At 37.6% G+C, this 19,058-nt stretch overlaps 1 protein-coding gene across 2 annotated transcripts in view; it reads left to right on the top strand.

Annotated features, from left to right (window-relative positions):
• Nucleotides 1–19,058, top strand: part of efr3bb (EFR3 homolog Bb (S. cerevisiae)) — a 44,162-nt gene that overhangs the window by 8,581 nt on the left and 16,523 nt on the right. For both annotated transcript variants that reach the window (XM_073853213.1, XM_073853214.1), the window contains 6 exons: nucleotides 9,721–9,797; nucleotides 11,668–11,795; nucleotides 11,910–12,060; nucleotides 13,719–13,840; nucleotides 16,422–16,571; nucleotides 18,879–19,013. In XM_073853213.1, coding sequence (XP_073709314.1) covers nucleotides 9,721–9,797; nucleotides 11,668–11,795; nucleotides 11,910–12,060; nucleotides 13,719–13,840; nucleotides 16,422–16,571; nucleotides 18,879–19,013 — 763 coding nt within the window. The remainder of the gene's footprint in view (nucleotides 1–9,720; nucleotides 9,798–11,667; nucleotides 11,796–11,909; nucleotides 12,061–13,718; nucleotides 13,841–16,421; nucleotides 16,572–18,878; nucleotides 19,014–19,058) is intronic.

The raw sequence follows: 19,058 nt of genomic DNA, 5'->3' as shown, positions 1-19,058 counted from the left end.
TTAAATATAGATGTTCTTTGATAAATAGACATCACAGCAGCTGCTGGGGTATTAGGTTATTTGGCTGGTATTACATTTATATAGTGCTATCAATCAATTAAAAAAAATAATCGTGATTAATCGCACAATTTTTCTGAAATTAATTGCGATTAATCACATACTAAGGAATCAAACACTAAAAACTAAATTGAATAAAGAGGTTATCTAGCTGCTATTACTTTTATACAATATTATATTTAGTGCTGTCAAACGGTTAAAAAAATTAATCACGATTAATCACAATTTTTTTTCTGAAATTAAGCGTGGTTTATCCCACCTTACAAAAGTTTTTAAATATGCTTTTATATTGCAATAATTTCACATTCAATCTTCAAATTAATGTAGAAATGACATAAAGACAGTATATTTTTAATATTTGTTAAATATTTTTTTCATGACTGAAGGTGAGTATCACTGACACCATTATTACTGATGTCTCTAGAAATTGTTTTTCCCCCTAATATTTAACCATATAGCGATTCAACATTACAGTATAACTGAGATCTATCAATTCTAACATTTATTGGACTATAAATAACAACTTCTAATTTAAGTGAACTTAAAACAATCTTCACATAAATCCATTATTTACCTGTGCCCTTCAGCAAGTATTTTATTATTTATTTAGCTGCTATTACTTTTATATTATTTTATATTTAGTGTTGTCAATCGATTAAAAATATTAATCGTGATTAATTGTACTTTTTTTTTTACCTGAAATTAATTGATTAATCACACATTTTTTCGGAAATTAAGCGTGAATAATCCCACCTAACATAAATGTTTTTAAATATGCTTTTATATTACAGTAATTTCACACACACAGCCTTCAAATTAATGTAGAAACGACAGAAAAGACACATTTTTAAGATTTGTTAAATATTTTTTCATGACTGAAGGTGAGTATTACTGATACCAGTATTACTGATGTCTCTAGGAAATAGTTTTTTCCCCCTAATATTTAACTATTGACCACTAAATGCACAATGACAGTAAAGTCTAATTTCATCTAATGATCAGTGTAGAAATATAGATTTTTCATCATTACTTAAATTGTTGTTAGACTTGGATATTTGAAATCATGTGACTGTCAATGATGGGCAGCTGATGGTTTCAGGTAGAGGTGTGTATGTATGTGTGTGTGTGTGTGTGTGTGTGTGTGTGTGTGTGTGTGTGTGTATGCTGGAGATGTCTGCTGAGGCGGCCCTCTCCTCTCCTCTTGCGTGTAAAAATAGAAGAATGTGGGCTCTAGCTGTATGTTATATAATATTACTGAAGGGCAGCACTGTGTCTCCTAATGCTGACCCACTGAGCTTTTCACATTGCTTCACATTGCATTGTACGTGTGTCCTTGTTTGTTGCAGATGCACCTCTATATACATACACTGTATATAAATAATATAATTTTTGAAACTAAAATGAAAATAAAAGTGCAATATGCACCTTCTTTGCAATTTGCCTCAGATTTTAAAATAAAATATCTTTTACCCAAACTTTAGGATTTGTAATCTGAGAATGTTGCATTGTAACTGGCTGAATACCCTGTGAAGTGCACATTGTTGTAGGGCTCTGTCGAGCATTTGGAACATACCCTGAGTAATCTCAGCGAACACATTCTTCCACTGTAATCAAGGAACCTTCTTTGCATAATCAAGGCTCCGTTGCAGCTGGGAATGCTCTGCTGATTGTGAATTTACGCAGGTGTCTGAAAGTGGAAGCAGACGGTTTCTGGATTCAGCCTTGAGACTCAGCCCTAAAAATGCCTCTTGAGCAGCACTGATTGCTGATAACTGACAGTCTGTGTGTGTATGTGTGATAGATAAACTGTGTTTACCGGTAATTCTCATGTACCCTCATATCTTGATAGTAGTTCTGTGTCTTTATGGCTAAAGTGGAGGCTATTTGGCTACTTAAGGATTAGTTCACTTCCAAAATAAAAATTTACTGATAATTTACTCACCCCCATGTCTTCCAAGATGTTCATGTCTTTCTTTCTTCATTTGCAAATAAATTACGTTTTTTAGGAAAACATTCCAGGATTTTTCTCCATATAGTGGACTCCATAATGGTGGCCAATGGGCTGTAGGTCCAAATTACAGTTTCAATGCAGCTTCACAGGGCTCTACATGATCCAAGACAAGGAATAAGGGTCTTATCCAGTGAAATGATCAGACTCTAAAAAAAAAAAATTGCTTTTTAACCACAAATGCCCATCTTGCACTAGCTTGACTTCACACATTACAAAGTCATGTTGGAAAGGTCATGCATGACGTAGGTGGAAGTACCGACCCAGTGTTTACAAGGGAATGTGCAAAGAAAGTTAAACGCCCTTTACAAAAAAAGGTAAAACAAAAGGTAAAACAGCGAAAAAGGCCACATAAATTATACCGAACAATGACATGACGCGATCAAATAGAGGCACGCACTAATGCAGCAAACATGTTGGCAGTGTGGAAGCATTTAAAACAATAAGAGAAAGACGCAAAAATCATTACAAGCACCGACAGCACGAGACTGTTTAGTATCGCATCGCATGTCTTACATGAGAAGAGAAAGGGGTGGTTGCTGTTGGTTACTGTATGATGACTGAAATCTTAAAATGGTCATAATTAGTAAAGAAACTACAGAACGTTATGTTGTCTAATACACGCACAAATTGTATTTATTCTGACAGCGCTGCAGGAGCTTATTAGCCAGGGTTCAAAGTCCAAAGCACGAGGGAAATCTGCCTGATGAGAATCATTCATAAATCTGCTGCTGTCAGCAAAAAGTAGTACTGAGGGGTTCTTGCGGGTTTCCGCCAAAATAAGTCAACATTCATAAATGTTAGTATTGTAATTTTACTGTTGTTCTGTAAAATAAAATAAAAAAGTAATACAAAAATAATAACAGTCATTACAACAGCTCTATTAATACATTTATTATAACATTCCCCTTTGCTCAGCAAGGCTGCATTTATTTGTCCATTAAAAAACAGATGCCTGATTCAAGAAGAGGATCTTAAAAATGGCCAAAGAATATTATTTTACTAACTTATTAATTTTAAGTTAAATTGTGCTTTGTTGGTAGGCCATGATGTCTACTAGAATGTTAAAAAAGCAAATAGCAAATAATATCTATTTAATTTATGCAATGGTGAAAAAAAATTGGCAAAATACATGGGGGGAAAAACATGAAAAACCGTGTTCGGTAATCGGCCTTCGGTCCAGTGTGTAATTTTGTTCGGCGTCGGCATCGGCCAAGAATTTATTTCGGTGCATCCCCAAAAATAACGATGTCAGACGATTTTGAAGTTGGAGGAGAAAATGAGATTTTCAGTCTTTCGCCCTACCCTACCTTTTTGAACCGAAGTACATAGATAAAAAAACGAACAGCGCACAACCTTTCCAACATGATTATGTAATACGTGAAGTCACGGATGTGCATCAAGACAAGCATTTGTGGTTAAAAAGTATATACATTTTTATTTTTTAAGAAAATGACAGATCGTTTGGCTAGACAAGACCCTTATTCTTTGGCTGGAATCATGTAGAGCCCTTTAAAGCTGCACTAAAACTGCAATTTGCAGTTTCAACCTGTTAGCTCCCATTGAAGTCCACTATATGGAAAAAAATATTTTGCTAACTAAATTTCTTTGTGACTGAAGACAGAAAGACACAAACATCTTGGATGACATGGGGGTGAGTAAATTATCAAGAAATTTTACTCCTCATAACTATTTCTAGTAGTAAATACATGGACATGGAATATATTAATATATAATATTATTATATTATAATATTTAGATTAGTTCATTAATCTAAACAATTGGCTTTATAACAATAGCGAACGCTTTAATAACATTATATTTGTCATTATTATAAATCTGAAGTTAATTTTTATGTTTTCTTTAGACTTGATTGTTATTAATCTACAATGTAACATGTCGTTTTATTTTAAGTTGTTTCTAACTGCTCATTTCTACACTGGATTTTGGCAGGTGTTGCAGAAAAGCAATGTTGGACCCTGGTTGTAATAAATGTTTTTAAAATAGTAACGATAGACTATCTCATATATATGACATGGTAGTCTGACATTGTGTGATAAATCAAGTTTAATTGATGAACATGATGCCTGAACAGATCAATAGATGTTTTTAAGGGCACTGAATCTATTTGTCTTTTGCTTTAAAAGACCATCTATTTGTATAAAGGATGCTGCATGTATGCTTTTGCTCGAAGCCATGCGGCAACAGAGAGTGGAGCAGATTTGTTTCTGATGGAGGAAACAGTTGGAGATGCTTCCCGCTGTTTGAGTGACCGTCATTAGCATCGTCTCCTTCCTTCCCTCCCTCTCTAATCTCCTTCCGTCTGTCTGTTTTTACTAAGCATTTTCTTCTCCCTCTCAGTATCAATCTGTAGAGAATGTGTTTGGATGTATTGATTACCCCTACAGCTTTGCCCCTGTGACACAGTTTGGTTGGCCTGTTGACACCACAGATTAATCGATGGTGACAGTTCTGTCAACATCACAGATTCTGGCACTAGAAGAGGACACAGAGTTCACTCTTTTCCCATCTGTGGCTAAACTCTTGCTATAGTGTTATACAGTACAGAGGAAAGACTGCTTGATAAATGATAGAATATGAGCTGTCTGAGAGGATAACGGGTGTTAGTGTAGTGTTCTGCTGTGCAGTATGTGAAATGCATCATTTGTCAGTGTGAAAAAAACCCCCTGCTAGACATCATCGAGGGAAGCAGAAACTATATGTAGCCAGGAAACACTCACACAGGAATCGCCAGTGAATCCGTTAAGTTATAAAGGCTTATTAGTCATTATTAACTACAGACTCAGATCCAGTCTTCCAGTCAAAAATATTTTTTGTCAAAAAAAAATGTACAAAAAAAATGCACATTCTCTCCTATAGATTTCATTTTTGATGTAGCAATGCATTAAAAACAATTTAACAGGTGCAATACAGTTAAGGTCAAAAGTTTACACCCTTCTTTCAGAATCTGCAAAATGTTAATTATTTTACCAGAATAAGAGGGATTTTATAAAATGCATGTTGTTTATTTAGTACTGTCCTGGATAAGATATTTCACATTTAAGATGTTTACATATAGCCCACTAGAGAAAATAATAGTTTTATTTATAAAAATGACCCCATTCAAAAGTTTAAATACACTTACTATGTTGTTACCTGAATGATCCACAGCTTTGTTTTTTTTGTTTAGTGATAGTTGTTCATGAGTCCCTTGTTTGTCCTGAACAACAGTTAAACTGCCTGCTGTTAAGAAAAAATCCTTCAGGTCCCACAAATTCTTTGGTTTTCCTGCATTTTTGTGTATTTGAACCCTTTCCAACACTGATTTTGAGATCCATCTTTTCAAACTAGGGACAATTGAGGGACTCTACTATTACAGAAGGTTCAAACACTCACTGATGCTCCAGAAGGAAATGCATTAAGAGCTGGGGTGAAAACTTTTGAACAGAATGGAGATATGTACATTTTCATTTTGTTCTACACTTCAGAGACTACAGAAGATAGTTACATGTTTCCCAGAAGAAGTTAATATTACCCTGATCTTCAATATTTTACTGTCAGTGAGCGTTTAAACCTTCTGTAATAGTTGCATATGAGTCCCTCAGTTGTCCTCAGTGTGAAAAGATGGCTCTTAAAATCATACCGTCATTGTTGGAAAGGGATCAAATACACAAAATTGCTGGAATCCAAAGAATTTGTGGGACCTAAAGGATTTTTCTGAAGCTCCGTGGGCAGTTTAACTGTTCAGGACAAACAAGGAACTCATGAGCAACTATCACTAAACAAAAAAAAAAAAAACACAGCTGTGGATCATTCAGGTAACAACACAGTAGGCCTATTACAAATCAAGGGGATGTAAACTTTTGAGCTGGGTCATTTTTTTTTATAAATTCAACTATTATTTTCTCTTGTGGACTACATGTAAACATATTTTATGTGAAATATCTTATTCTTATATACATGCATATTGTATGATCCCTCTTATTTTGGTAAAATAATCAACATTTTGCAGATTGTTTAAAGGGGGGTGTAAACTTTTGACCTCAACTGTAAGTGTATAAACCATGTATATTGGCTTCATTTTATGTCAAGGAAGCGCCAGCTGTGTGTTTATACTCATATATAGAGAGTGTGTCTGTGGTATTTTGTTTATGACGTTGACCTGGTCATGTGGTGGATCACCATATGATCTAGTTTCAGTAAAAACAGAGCAGCCTCCGCCTTGACTAGTCATCACGACAAAGGTTAAAGTTTGTGAGCTTTATTAATGTGACAGATAACACTGCATTTGCTTTATCAAACCAGCCTCAGACAGTGAATAATAAAAGATGCGAATATAAAGCTTTCTGCATTAAAGACCATCTCTCTGTGTCTTTATCTGCTCGATGGAGATTTAATGAGTAGGAGAGAGGCACAAGAAGGAAACACAGCTGTTTGTGAGGGGGTGGCAGCACTGCCTGTCAGTGCGGTGCCATCTCTGTCTGTTCATGTGGGTACAGAGTCACGGCGCAGTGCAGCAGCTCTCCTTCACTCACGCGGCAGCAGAATTATAATAAAACTTACAAACCCTGAATGAGTAGTTAAGCCAACAATGGAAATTATCATCATTTACTCACCTACATGTCTTTCCATATGCATATGATTCACAAAAGTGTTTAACAGAATCTCAGAGGTGCTTTACTGCATAAAAAGAAGGTGAATAGGGACTTTCAAGCTCCAGAAAAGAACTAAAAAGCACCATAAAAGTATCATAGCAGTCCATAAGTCTTCTGTAGCCTTATGATAGAGTTGTGTATGACAAGGTCTAGGTTTGATTTTGGCCTTGGTGGGGACATAAAGGCAGGCAGTGGACATTTGTTTGATAAAAAATATTGTTAGGAACAATTTAGTAGTCACTGGATACTGGTTGGGAGATGTCATAGCTTCCCTACTAAATTCTACGGCCTTGAAAATCATAACAAGCAATGTCTGACTTTGGAAACTATAGTTTTCTTTATTCAAAGTTGATCTAGATAAGTATATTGAAATTATCCAAAGTTCTGTTAACCCTAAAGCAGTGTAAACTGCATCTCTGTATTCATGTGTCCTCTTATGGTAGAAAAAGTGGTAACTATAATTAAACCATTGTTTGTGTATTCTTTCTTTTTCTTAGTTTTCTAATGGTTTAATGTTTTGTACTTTTTAGTAAAAAAAAAATTTGCGATACTCGCTATGTTTTAGTCTGAATCAAATGATTAACGATCCACGGTCTGAAGTTCCGATGATAATCAAAAGATTCGCGAACCATCATTTCACATCGGGAATTATTTCACGAATTGAATGATTTACGAACTCACTCTGGAACTTCAGGGTGGGTTCGTGAATCATTCAATTTGCGAAATGATTCGAGGAGTACTGAATAATGATTTGCAACCCTAATTTCAAATTGGGACTTCCAGGCGTGATTTGCGAACCTGCTTTGAATTTTCGATCTGAATCTAAAGATTCACGAACCTGGTCCAAAATTCAGATCCAATCAAGTTCAAGATCTGAATCAAGTGATTTGCGAATCCACACTGGAATCCTAATCTGAATCAAATGATTTGGGATCCACACACTGTAGTCCTGATCTGAATAATGGTTTTCGACACAAGTAGTCCTGATCAATCATTTAGATCGGAAACTCGGAGCATGTTCGCGAATCATTTTGTGAATCAAATGATTCGTAATTCGCGAACACGCTCCATAGTTCCGATCTGAATCGAAAGATTTGCAAATACGCTCCAAAGTTCAGATTTAAATCAAATGATTCATGATATGCACTCCAAAGTCCTGATCTGAATCAAATAATTTGATACACAAAGTTCTGATCTAAATCAAATGATTTGCAAAAATGTTGCGAAGTCCCGATCTAATTGCAGTTCTTTGAAACAGTGAATCATTTTGAGATGCATTTATAGTGAATCACTTTGTGCATTTACTGCTAACTAGTAAAAACACTCCATTAATATGTCGAAATTCACCTCAAAATGCATTATGAATGTGCATTATGATTATATTAGTTTAAAATTCTACAAATCTGACTTTTATTTCAAACAAATGTTCTTTTAAACTTTTTATTCATCAAAGAATAGAAAAATATGCAAAAATATTAAGTAACTGTTTTCAACACATAAGAAGAATAAGAATACAAAGAAATGTTTCTTGAGCAGAAAATCAGCATATTACAATGATTTATGAAGAATCATGTGACACACAAGACTAGAGTAATGATGCTGAAAATTCAGCTGTGCATCACAGGAATAAATTACATTTTTACATATTCAAATAGAAATAGTTATTTTAAATGTAATATTTCACATTGTTACTGTTTTATTGTATTTTTGATATAAAAAAATACTGCCTCACATAAGAAGCTTTACAATATTACTTACAATATAATTACACTATATTCCAAGTCTTCTAAAGCCATATGATAGCTTTTGTCAGTAAATATATAAATATTTTAGTCATTACTTGCAAACAGGGTTTTCTCTTTTATATTGCATTCCCTATAGATGTCTTGTTTGCTTCAAGATTTTAAAAATAGCCAAGAATGACTTCCTGATGCCCATTGGCACTGGTTGTCCCATGTCAATGCAAATCATTTGAATATGCTAAAGTACTAATATGCAAGAGCTATTTTCAGTGAATAATAACTTATTTACTTTGATTGTATGCAAAGGAGCAGCCTGAATATTCTACTTTTCCTTTTGCGTTTCACAGACAAAAAAGTAGTCAAGGTTTGGGACGGCATAAGGATGTAACATAAATGGGTTCAAGATAAGCAGGGACATGGAAGGCAATAGACAAGTTGAGCAGCGGGGTAAAGCTTCTCTTTGAAGTCAAAATGGAGCAGAAGCTAAAAATAGAGGCGCCTTGGCTCTTTTTCCTCAAACACTCATTTTAGCGGAACAGCTCAGAAAAAACATTCGCAGATCTGAGGATTTTCCCCTCAATGACGTCGTTTGGAGATTAAGGTCTTTCTGTTCTCGACATGAGCCAGATCTCAATGAAATCTGTTTTGTGACTTCAGAAAGGGATTTTATCCTACCATAGTTTTTAGTTAGTACTGTGGAAGCAAACACAAGTTGTGCTTGCCTCCAGAAGTTCATTGTTTCGCCGTCACGCTGTTCAGTGGGACACGTGTGACTCATCACTGCTGAGATGCGTGGGCCAATCGGATCACAGATTTCCCTCTGCATATTGGCAGCCGATGTCAGACGATGTATTATATGTTGCATGATTTTCCTCAAGCTTGTCTGTGTTTGACAGATGAGGCTTGTGCCATTTCTGACCTGCTTGAAGCCCACACATCACCTTGTGAACTTCCCACCCCTCCATGTTGTCACACTAGACGTATAATCCAAGGTCATAGCCCCTATTTCAGGAAAAGTGAATGTTATCAGCTAATGTTTACAATATCGTCTCAAATTTTGGTCAATAACGTGATATATTAGAAAAGGCTTATCTTCCATTTCAATAAATGACACTTTGTCAATGTCTTAAGATTGCTTTCTGAACCTATTTTATGTCATTTGTGGGCGGAAATCAGCTGTTGGCCTAAAATCAATGCCACTTTGCTTACAGAAATGAATCCTTAACCACATTTCTTCTTGATTTTTCTCTCTTTGCAGGGGTGTGTGGTTGTTGCGGAGCGCTGAGGCCGCGCTACAAGAGACTGGTGGACAACATCTTCCCTGAAGACCCAGAGGTGATACCATTCCCTCTCTCTCAACTCCATCCATCACAGAGAGTCTATTTACAGTCAAACAGCCCTCGTTCGCCTCTCAGACCACTTATTTGCAATTGCATTTATGTTCTTGGCAGATGCTTGCTTTTCAAAACCACTTTAAATAAAGTGCTTTTAGTGTGTAATTACCTAAGCAGGTGTCTAAGGATGCAGGCGACTCGCAGTCTTTGCTGAGAAACAGTTCAACACCATTTTATGTTATTTTCTCAAAAACTATCCATCTGAAATGCCTTTTTAGGTTCATGTTTTTCAACCAGTGTGCTGCGGTAGTTCAGTAAATTAGTGTTCAGTGTGGGTTAAAACTAGCAGGGGTGAACATTACTATAATGATTCTCCAGCTACAGAAGAAGTACAGAAAGCTTTTTTAGATGGACTGAGTAGTTTCCATTAATCTGCGTGCTACTTTATCTGTCTCCTTTAAATTTGGATTATTTAGTTGTTGACTAATTATCAAAGACTCAACTAGTTAGTGGGTTACTTGGAAGTGTTTCAATAGCAACAAATGAATAGATGAGTTTAGCAAGCTGACAGTCACTTCCAACTTAGACTGTCATCGTTTTTAGAGAAGGTGTATTTCTTTGGTTCTTTTAATTGTGATGATTTTTGCTCACATTTAACAAAAACCCACCAATTCACTATCTCAACAAATTAGAATACTTCATAAGACCAATAAAAAAAACATTGACCTTCTGGAAAGTATGTTTATTTACTGTATTTGTACTCAATACATGGTAGTGCCTCCTTTCGCTTTAATTACTGCCTCAATTCGGCGTGGCATGGAGGTGATCATTCTGTGGCACTTCTGAGGTGGTATGGAAGCCCAGGTTTCTTTGACAGTGGCCTTCAGCTCATCTGCATTTTTTGGTCTCTTGTTTCTCATTTTCCTTTTGACAATACATAGATTCTCTATAAGGTTCAGGTCCAGTGAGTTTGCTGGCCAGTCAAGCACATTGGTCATTTAACCAACTTTTGGTGCTTTTGGCAGTGTGGGAAGATGCCAAATCCTGCTGGAAAATTAAATCAGCATCTTTTCAAAAAACACATGGACCAACACCAGCAGATGATATTGCACCCCAAATCATCACAGACTGTGGAAACTTAACACTGGACTTGGGCTATGAGCTTCTCCACCCTTCCTCCAGACTCTAGGACCTTGGTTTCCAAATTAAATATCAAACTTGCTCTCTTCTGAAAAGAGAGAGCACTGGACCACTGGGCAACAGTCCATTTCTTCTTCTCCTTAGCCCCGGTAAGATGCCTCTGACATTGTCTGTGGCTCAACAAGAGGAATATGACAACTGTAGCCAAATTCCTTGACACGTCTGTGTGTGGTGGCTCTTGATGCCTTGACCCCAGCCTGGACCCCAGTCCATTCCTTGTGAAGTTCACCTAAATTCTCTCAAGGTTGTGGTTCTCTTGGTTGGTTGTGCATCTTTTTCTTCCACACTTTTTCCTTCCACTCAACTTTCTGTTAACATGCTTGGAGACAGCACTCTGTGAACAGCCAGCTTCTTTGGCAATGAATGTTTGTGGCTTACCCTCCTTGTGAAGGGTGTCAGTGATTGTCTTCTGGACAACTGTCAGATCAGCAGTCTTCCCCATGATTGTGTAGCCTAGTGAACCAAACTGAGAGACCATTTTGAAGGCTCAGTAAACCTTTTCAGGTGTTTTGAGTTGATTAGCCTATTGACATGTCACCATATTCTAATTTGTTGAGATGGTGAATTAGTAGGTTTTTGTTAAATGTGAGCCAAAATCATAATTAAGAGAGCCAAAGCTGTGTTCATGATATTGATGCTTGCTTTCATTCTGTTTGTGTATGTGTCTGTAGGATGGGTTAGTAAAGGCCAACATGGAAAAGCTGACTTTTTACGCCTTGTCAGCTCCAGAGAAGTTGGATCGGATCGGGGCGTACCTGTCAGAGAGACTGTCTCGTGATGTAGCTAGACACCGCTATGGGTACTGAAATTCATAACAAGCCTGATCTGATATATTCCCTTTTTGTGATTTGTAATACCACTTTTTCTTCTCCTGTTCCTCCTGGCCATACTCAGTGTGTGTTTGTTTCTTCAGGTATGTGTGTATTGCGATGGAAGCCCTTGACCAGTTGCTAATGGCCTGCCACTGTCAGAGTATCAACCTGTTTGTGGAGAGTTTCCTAAAGATGGTACGGAAACTCCTGGAGGCTGACAAGCCCAACCTGCAAATCCTGGGAACAAACTCGGTACGTACACTGTTGTACGGTAGTTCACTGATGCAGCGGGTACTGTCTTCATAAGTGCAGTTTCTATAAAATATATTTAAAAAATCTTAATCCAATAATGATAAATGGCTGGGATAGTTAAGGAAATTAAAAGAATAGTTCACCAAAAAATGGAAAAAAAAAAAAAAAAAAAAAAAAAATGAAAATTAGCTGCCAATGTACTCAACCTCTAGATGTAGATGAGCTTGTTTCTTCATCAGAATCAATTTAGATAAATTTAGCATTACATCACTTGGTCAACAATGGATCCTCTGCTGTGAATGGGTGTCATCAGAGTAAGAGTTCAAACAGCTGATAAAAACATCATAATAATCCACAAGTAATTCATATGACTCAAAAAGCAGCTTGTTTGTCACATTCTAATTGTAAAAGTGTGTAATATGACCCTTTTAATGCTCTCTATGTTGCACACCATGTGCAGTGAAGTGGTTTGTTTTATATGAAAACATTTAGCCAGTAGCTAGTTTGCTGATGAACATTGCAGATGAGCCACAAACAAGCCCACACTGCAGTGGATCCATCTAAATGCAATCAGGACATGGAAATAAAATCAAACTCAGTTATAGATCCAATGACTAATCTAGGGCGTTGAACATGCACCCACATTAAAGGTATAAAATGCAGTGCTTAAACTCAGGGTGACTAACCCATTTCATTTTATTCTGTCATTTTATTCATTTCATTTTATTCTCATCCAGAACACCTTAGCTACTGCATGCTGCAGATATCACTCACATACAAAAACCCTTTTAAACTGATTTATTTTCTCAGTGGTGCTTCACAATGACCTTATTTACCTGGAAATGCTAGGACAGGGCTAGTCAGAACTGCACCCACATCTGTTCCCTGATGGTTCATCGGGTTCTGCAAAGGCCAAATTGCATAATAGGAAGGAAATGTAGATCCAGAGTTTGCAATGTAATTATTCATTAATTACAGATTTGATATGCAGGCTCTGGTTTAAAATAAGTCATTAAATCATCTAGGTGACAGGGGCCCATTTATCAGTTCTCTACCATTTCTATATTAAGACATTTTATTTTTATTTTATTCATGATCTTGGTTCTTGGTGATCTCGATCTAAAATAGCTCAAATCTATAAATAACATAAAATCTGTCAAATAATAAAAGATTGGGTTAGTTTTTTTTGTCCGAAATATAATAAGATTTTTGTATATAACAGATTAGTAGTTAATGTACATTGAAATATTAATATACATGCTAATTCTAACTATTCAAGTCTGCTATACCTAATGAACTTGATCTTAAAATAACGTATAATGTTACTAATTTAATTAACTTACTTCCATGCAGGTGAAGCCTGTTCCTCTGCAGTGTATGGATCTTTATTATTCTTGTTTGTAGGTGTCAGAAAAGCTTTTATTATCTAATAATGTTGATGAGGTGACAGTGCTGTCGATTGGGGTTATTACAGAACAAAACAACATCACATTAACATTTAATCTTTGATAATACCATCTCGTAATCACCCACTAGCTGGCCCTGGGTAGAGCAGCATTTGCAGTCTTTTCAAGGAAATGGGTTTTTAACCTGATTTGGCTTTGGTTTGTGTAGTTATGTAATTAATTTACATCTATTGACTTGCTCTCATTTTGCAGTTTGTGAAGTTTGCTAACATTGAGGAGGACACCCCCTCGTATCATCGCAGTTATGATTTCTTCGTGTCACGGTTTAGTGAGATGTGCCATTCCAACTATGAGGACCCCGACATCCGCACCAAGTGAGCAAAAACACACATGCACACATCTGACAGTGTGCAGTCAATCTGGATGGATGGATGGATCGATTGATAGATAGATAGATGCATAGATGAATGAATAAAAGATGGATGACGGAAGAATTAATGGATAGGTAGATGGATGATAGATGGATGGATGGATGAATAGGTAGGTAGATAGATGGATAAACGAATAGGTCGATGGATGATGGATGGATGAGTAAATGGATAGATGGATGGATGGATGAATAGACGGTTGGATGATGGATGGATGAATAGACGGTTAGACAGATGATGGATGGATGGATGGATGAATAGATGGGTAGGTAGATGGATGGATGGATAAACAGGTCGATATGGATAAGTAAATGAATAGATGGATGGATGAATGGATGGATGGATGGATGGATAGGTAGATAGAAGGATTGATGAATGGATAGGTTGATGGATGATAAATGGATGGATGGATGGATGAATAGACAGGTAGATGGATGATGGATGGTGTGACGAGTCGACTGCCTCCCCCCTAATTATCATCACCACCCCGTCCCTTATTCGCCGCCCTTCTCCAGGCTCCCGACGGGAGTGGGTGTGTAGGGGAGAGGAGGGGCGCGAAATCATCTCGGGCTGGCGGCGTGTGATGAGGAACACGTGAATGGAATGAAGCCTCATCACCGCCGCTGTTTAAATCCCGAGCGCGCCTCTCCCCCGTGCATGCACGCTGGTGTCCTCGTGGGTCCAGGAAGGGGTGAAGAGGAAGCCAGCGCCGCCAGAAGACGAGCAGCCGGACCCCGTGTGTCCGGACGAACCCCGCACCCGTTAGTCGGCTGACGGGCCAGGTTGCCGGGCCGTCGAATCCCCCGAGAGTGCCGCAGAGCAGCAGAAGGAGGACGTTGCTGCAAGAGATGCCGCCGCCCCTCGCGTTCCGGACCTAAGCGGGGAGCGTGTGCGGCTGCCGGACTCCGCCCCTTGCCTGGACCCTTCCCTATTGAACACTGCCCCTCCTTCACGGAACCCCCTTCACAACGAGGACACCAGATCCCCCATTTATTTGGACACTTATATTTCCCCTTTTGGACACTTTTCTTTCACTTTCTGTTTAATAAAAGCCTCTCCGAGGCCTGACGCCACACCCACTGTGTCTGTCGTTTGCTCCTCCCGCCACAATGGATAAACGGATAGGTCGATGGATGGATAGATGAATGGATGGATGGATGGGTAAATGGATGATGGATGGATGGATAAATAGGTAGATGGATTATGTATGGATGAATGGATAGGTCGATGGATGATAAATGGATGGATAAATAGATAGGTAGATGGATGCATAAACGGATTTGTCGATGATGGATGAATAAATGGATATATTAATTGATGGATAGGTAAATGGATGATGGATGGATAGGTAGATGGATGATAGATGGATTGATGGATGGATAGGTAAATGGATGATGGATGGATTAATAGATAGGTAAATGGATGATGGATGGATTGATGAATGGATAGGTAGATGGATGATTGGGGATGGATGAATGGATAAGTGGGTAGATGGATGATGGATGGATGAATGAATGGATAGATTGATGGGTTGATGGATGGATGAATGAATGAATGGATGGATGGATGGATGGATAGGTAAATGGATGATGGATGGATGGATGGATGGATAAGTAAATGGATGATGGATGGATTGATGAATGAATAGGTAGATGGATGATGGAGGGATGGATGAATGGATAAGTGGGTAGATGGATGATGGGTGGATGGATTAATAGATAGGTAGATGAATGCATAAACGGATAGGTCGATGGATGTATGAATGGATAGATTAATTGATGGATTGGTGGATAGGTAAATGGATGATGGATGGATAGGTAGATGGATGATGGATGGATTGATGGATGGATAGGTAAATGGATGATGGATGGATGGATTGATGAATGGATGGGTAAATGGATGATGGATGGATGGATAAGTAAATGGATGATGGATGGATTGATGAATGAATAGGTAGATGGATGAATGGATAAGTGGGTAGATGGATGATGGGTGGATGGATTAATAGATAGGTAGATGAATGCATAAACGGATAGGTCGATGGATCGATGGATGTATGAATGGATAGATTAATTGATGGATTGGTGGATAGGTAAATGGATGATGGATGGATAGGTAGATGGATGATGGATGGATTGATGAATGGATAGGTAGATGGATGATGGAGGGATGGATGAATGGATAAGTGGGTAGATGGATGATGGGTGGATGGATGGATATGTAAATGGATTATGGATGAATGAATGGATAGATTGATGGATGAATGGAAAGGTAGATGGATGATGGAGGGATGGATGAATGGATAAGTGGGTAGATGGATGATGTATGGATGAATGGATATGTAGATGGATTATGGTTGAATGAATGGATAGATTGATGGATGAATGGAAAGGTAGATAGGTGATGAATGAATTGATAGGTAGATGGATGATGGATGGATAAATGTATAGATAGATAGATAGATAGATAGATAGATAGATAGATGGATAGATGTTTTCACATTTAACTGAACATTTCCTCATCTCAGAATCCGAATGGCTGGCATCAAAGGTCTACAGGGAGTAGTGAGGAAGACCGTAAACGATGAATTGCAGGCGAACATCTGGGACCCTCAGCACATGGACAAGATCGTCCCCTCGCTGCTCTTCAATCTGCAGTCTGGTGAAGGCACGGAGAGGTGAGAGTGTTGGGCTTAAACTTGCTAATAATTGAGTCATGTTGTATACAAACTCATCTTCCTCTATGGATGCTTGGCAGCTCTCACGGCTGAATCCTCCATTGAGCCACATCATTTACATTTACTAATTACTTACAAATGGAAATATACCAATAAAGTCGGTATAAAAATATCCATTAATCACAAACCATCAAGCTCCACCCATTTGTACAATCATTTTATGCATTTCAACTACCATTCTGACTGCTTATTCAATTTGTGAGGGTAAAAAGTAGCTTCTCACTGTCTTTGCACCTACAGTCAGATGCCTACAAGGGAAATAGGTTGACATAATAATTATCCTGTGGGATACGATTATCCCTGCTGACAAATGGAAGAACATGCTAGGCCTGAGGTAGCTGCAGTAATCATGTGACTTTCCTTTGAGTTTCCTTTTACTGTTAAGCATATTGCACTGGACTGTCCTGCTTTTATTGTTACTAGGCAGCAGTTTTATTAAGAAATTTCAAAAGTAGATTAGAAAGTAAATTGGAATATCTGTCAAATATTAAGAGTTTTTGAAAATAGTCTCTTGTGCTCAGCTAGACTCTATTTATTTGATTAAAAATACGTAATTTTGTGTAATATTTTAAAATGTAGATTAGTCCTGTGATCTTTTAAAGTTTGCATTAATACAAAAAGTTTCAACGTTTGAAATTTGAAAAATCTTAATTGCTCCCATTATAATCTACAAAGCTGGCTCCTTGTTGATGTGCCCCCTACGCAGCCATAAGTACGCCACGGGTGGAGACGTTAATTACCCCTTTCAGCGGTTTGCTATGTGCTAATTGCCGTTTGATGTAAAGGGCAGCTGATAATTAACTCGTCCAGTGTGATGTGCACATTTCAGATGGGCAGAACAGCAAGGCTGGTTTAGTGCAACCACAGCAGCGGACTTAAACACAATATACTTTTATTTCTGGTCAACTAAACAGTCCAGCATTCTTCTGGACATGAGGCAGGAGACTTTTAGCTGAGGTGAGAAGACTTTCTGCAGATTTAGCCCAGCGTCATGTGGTTATATAACCGAGGGACCGTGAGTGGAGCAGCAGGCTGACTAACAGCAGGGTGTGTGAGGGCAGAGGAACAGTGTGATTAATTAATGATGAGACAAACCCTGTGAGACCCTCAGCTCTTTTTCTGACACACACACATTGAAGCTCACACAGGAAGTTTTTCATTATATATGATGTGATGTCAGACTTTCAGACTCCTAAGTTAAACTGTTTTGTCTGATGTTTTCTTTTTATAATGTACTTGAGAAGTTTTTTATAGTTCTAAGAAGTTTAGTTGTGTTACAGTATTGTTATATTATACAGTTGAAGTCAAAAGTTTACATCCCCCTTTAAGAATCGTCAAAATGTTAATTTTTACCAAAATGAGAGAGATCATACAGAATGTATGTTATTGTTTATTTAGTACTGACCTGAATAAGATATTTCACATAAAATGTGTTTACACATAGCCCAAAAGAGAAAATAATAGTTGAATTTATAAAAATGATCCAGTTCAAAAGTTTACAGTGATTGATTCTTAATATTTGTGTTGTTACCTGAATGATCCACAGCTGTGTTTTTTTGTTTAGTGATAGTTGTCCATAAGTCCCTTGTTTGTTCTGAACCGTTAAATCTTCAGGTGCCATACATTCTTTGGTTTTCCAGCATTTTTGTGTATTTGAACCTTTTGTTTTTTCCTTCTGGAGGATCAGTGAGCATTTGAACCTTCTGTAATAGTTGAGTCCTTCAGTTGTCCTCATTGTAAAAAGATCTCAAAATCATAGCCATGGTTGGAAAGGGTTCAAATACTTTAATGCTGAAAAGCTTGTACTTGTATGATCCCTCTTATTTTGATAAAATAAATAACATTCTGCAAGGTGTGTGTTAACTTTTGACCTCTACTATAAATTTACGTGAAGAATAAAATATGTATGATAACATCTTGACTTTTATTTTGAACAAAATTTGAATTAAGTGAAGATTAGCCAGTCATAGTAGATGTATTATAATGTTACAGTAGCAGGATTTTATTTTATTTTTTCTTAAAATTTTATCTAAATTATGAAGTTTTTAGTAAAAAAAATCCTTGTCTACCATTAGAAATGGACTGCTAAAAATGGGCTACAGATGGTGTTTTTACTTTAAACACGCATTTCATTATTTTGTCAGTGCATTTTTATTCAGCTTCTTCTCTGAAAAAAGATCTGTTTAAATCCTCAGTTGAGAACAGCTGAAAACTGAAAGCCTCCCTCTCTTTCTATTTCCTCTGCAGTCGCTCTCCCTCCCCGCTGCAGGCCAGTGAGAAGGAGAAAGAAAGCCCAGCCGAGCTGACGGAGCGCTGCTTTCGGGAACTCCTGGGCCGTGCCGCCTATGGCAACATCAAGAACGCAGTCACCCCTGTGCTTATGTAAGAGACCCGCCACATATCGCGCCTGTCAGCTTAGATTATGAA

Source organism: Garra rufa, chromosome 13, assembly GCF_049309525.1.
Source record: "Garra rufa chromosome 13, GarRuf1.0, whole genome shotgun sequence".
Taxonomy (NCBI): Eukaryota; Metazoa; Chordata; class Actinopteri; order Cypriniformes; family Cyprinidae; genus Garra; species Garra rufa.
The sequence above is the reverse complement of the archived record's forward strand: the minus strand, read 5'-3'. Positions and strand labels throughout refer to the sequence as shown.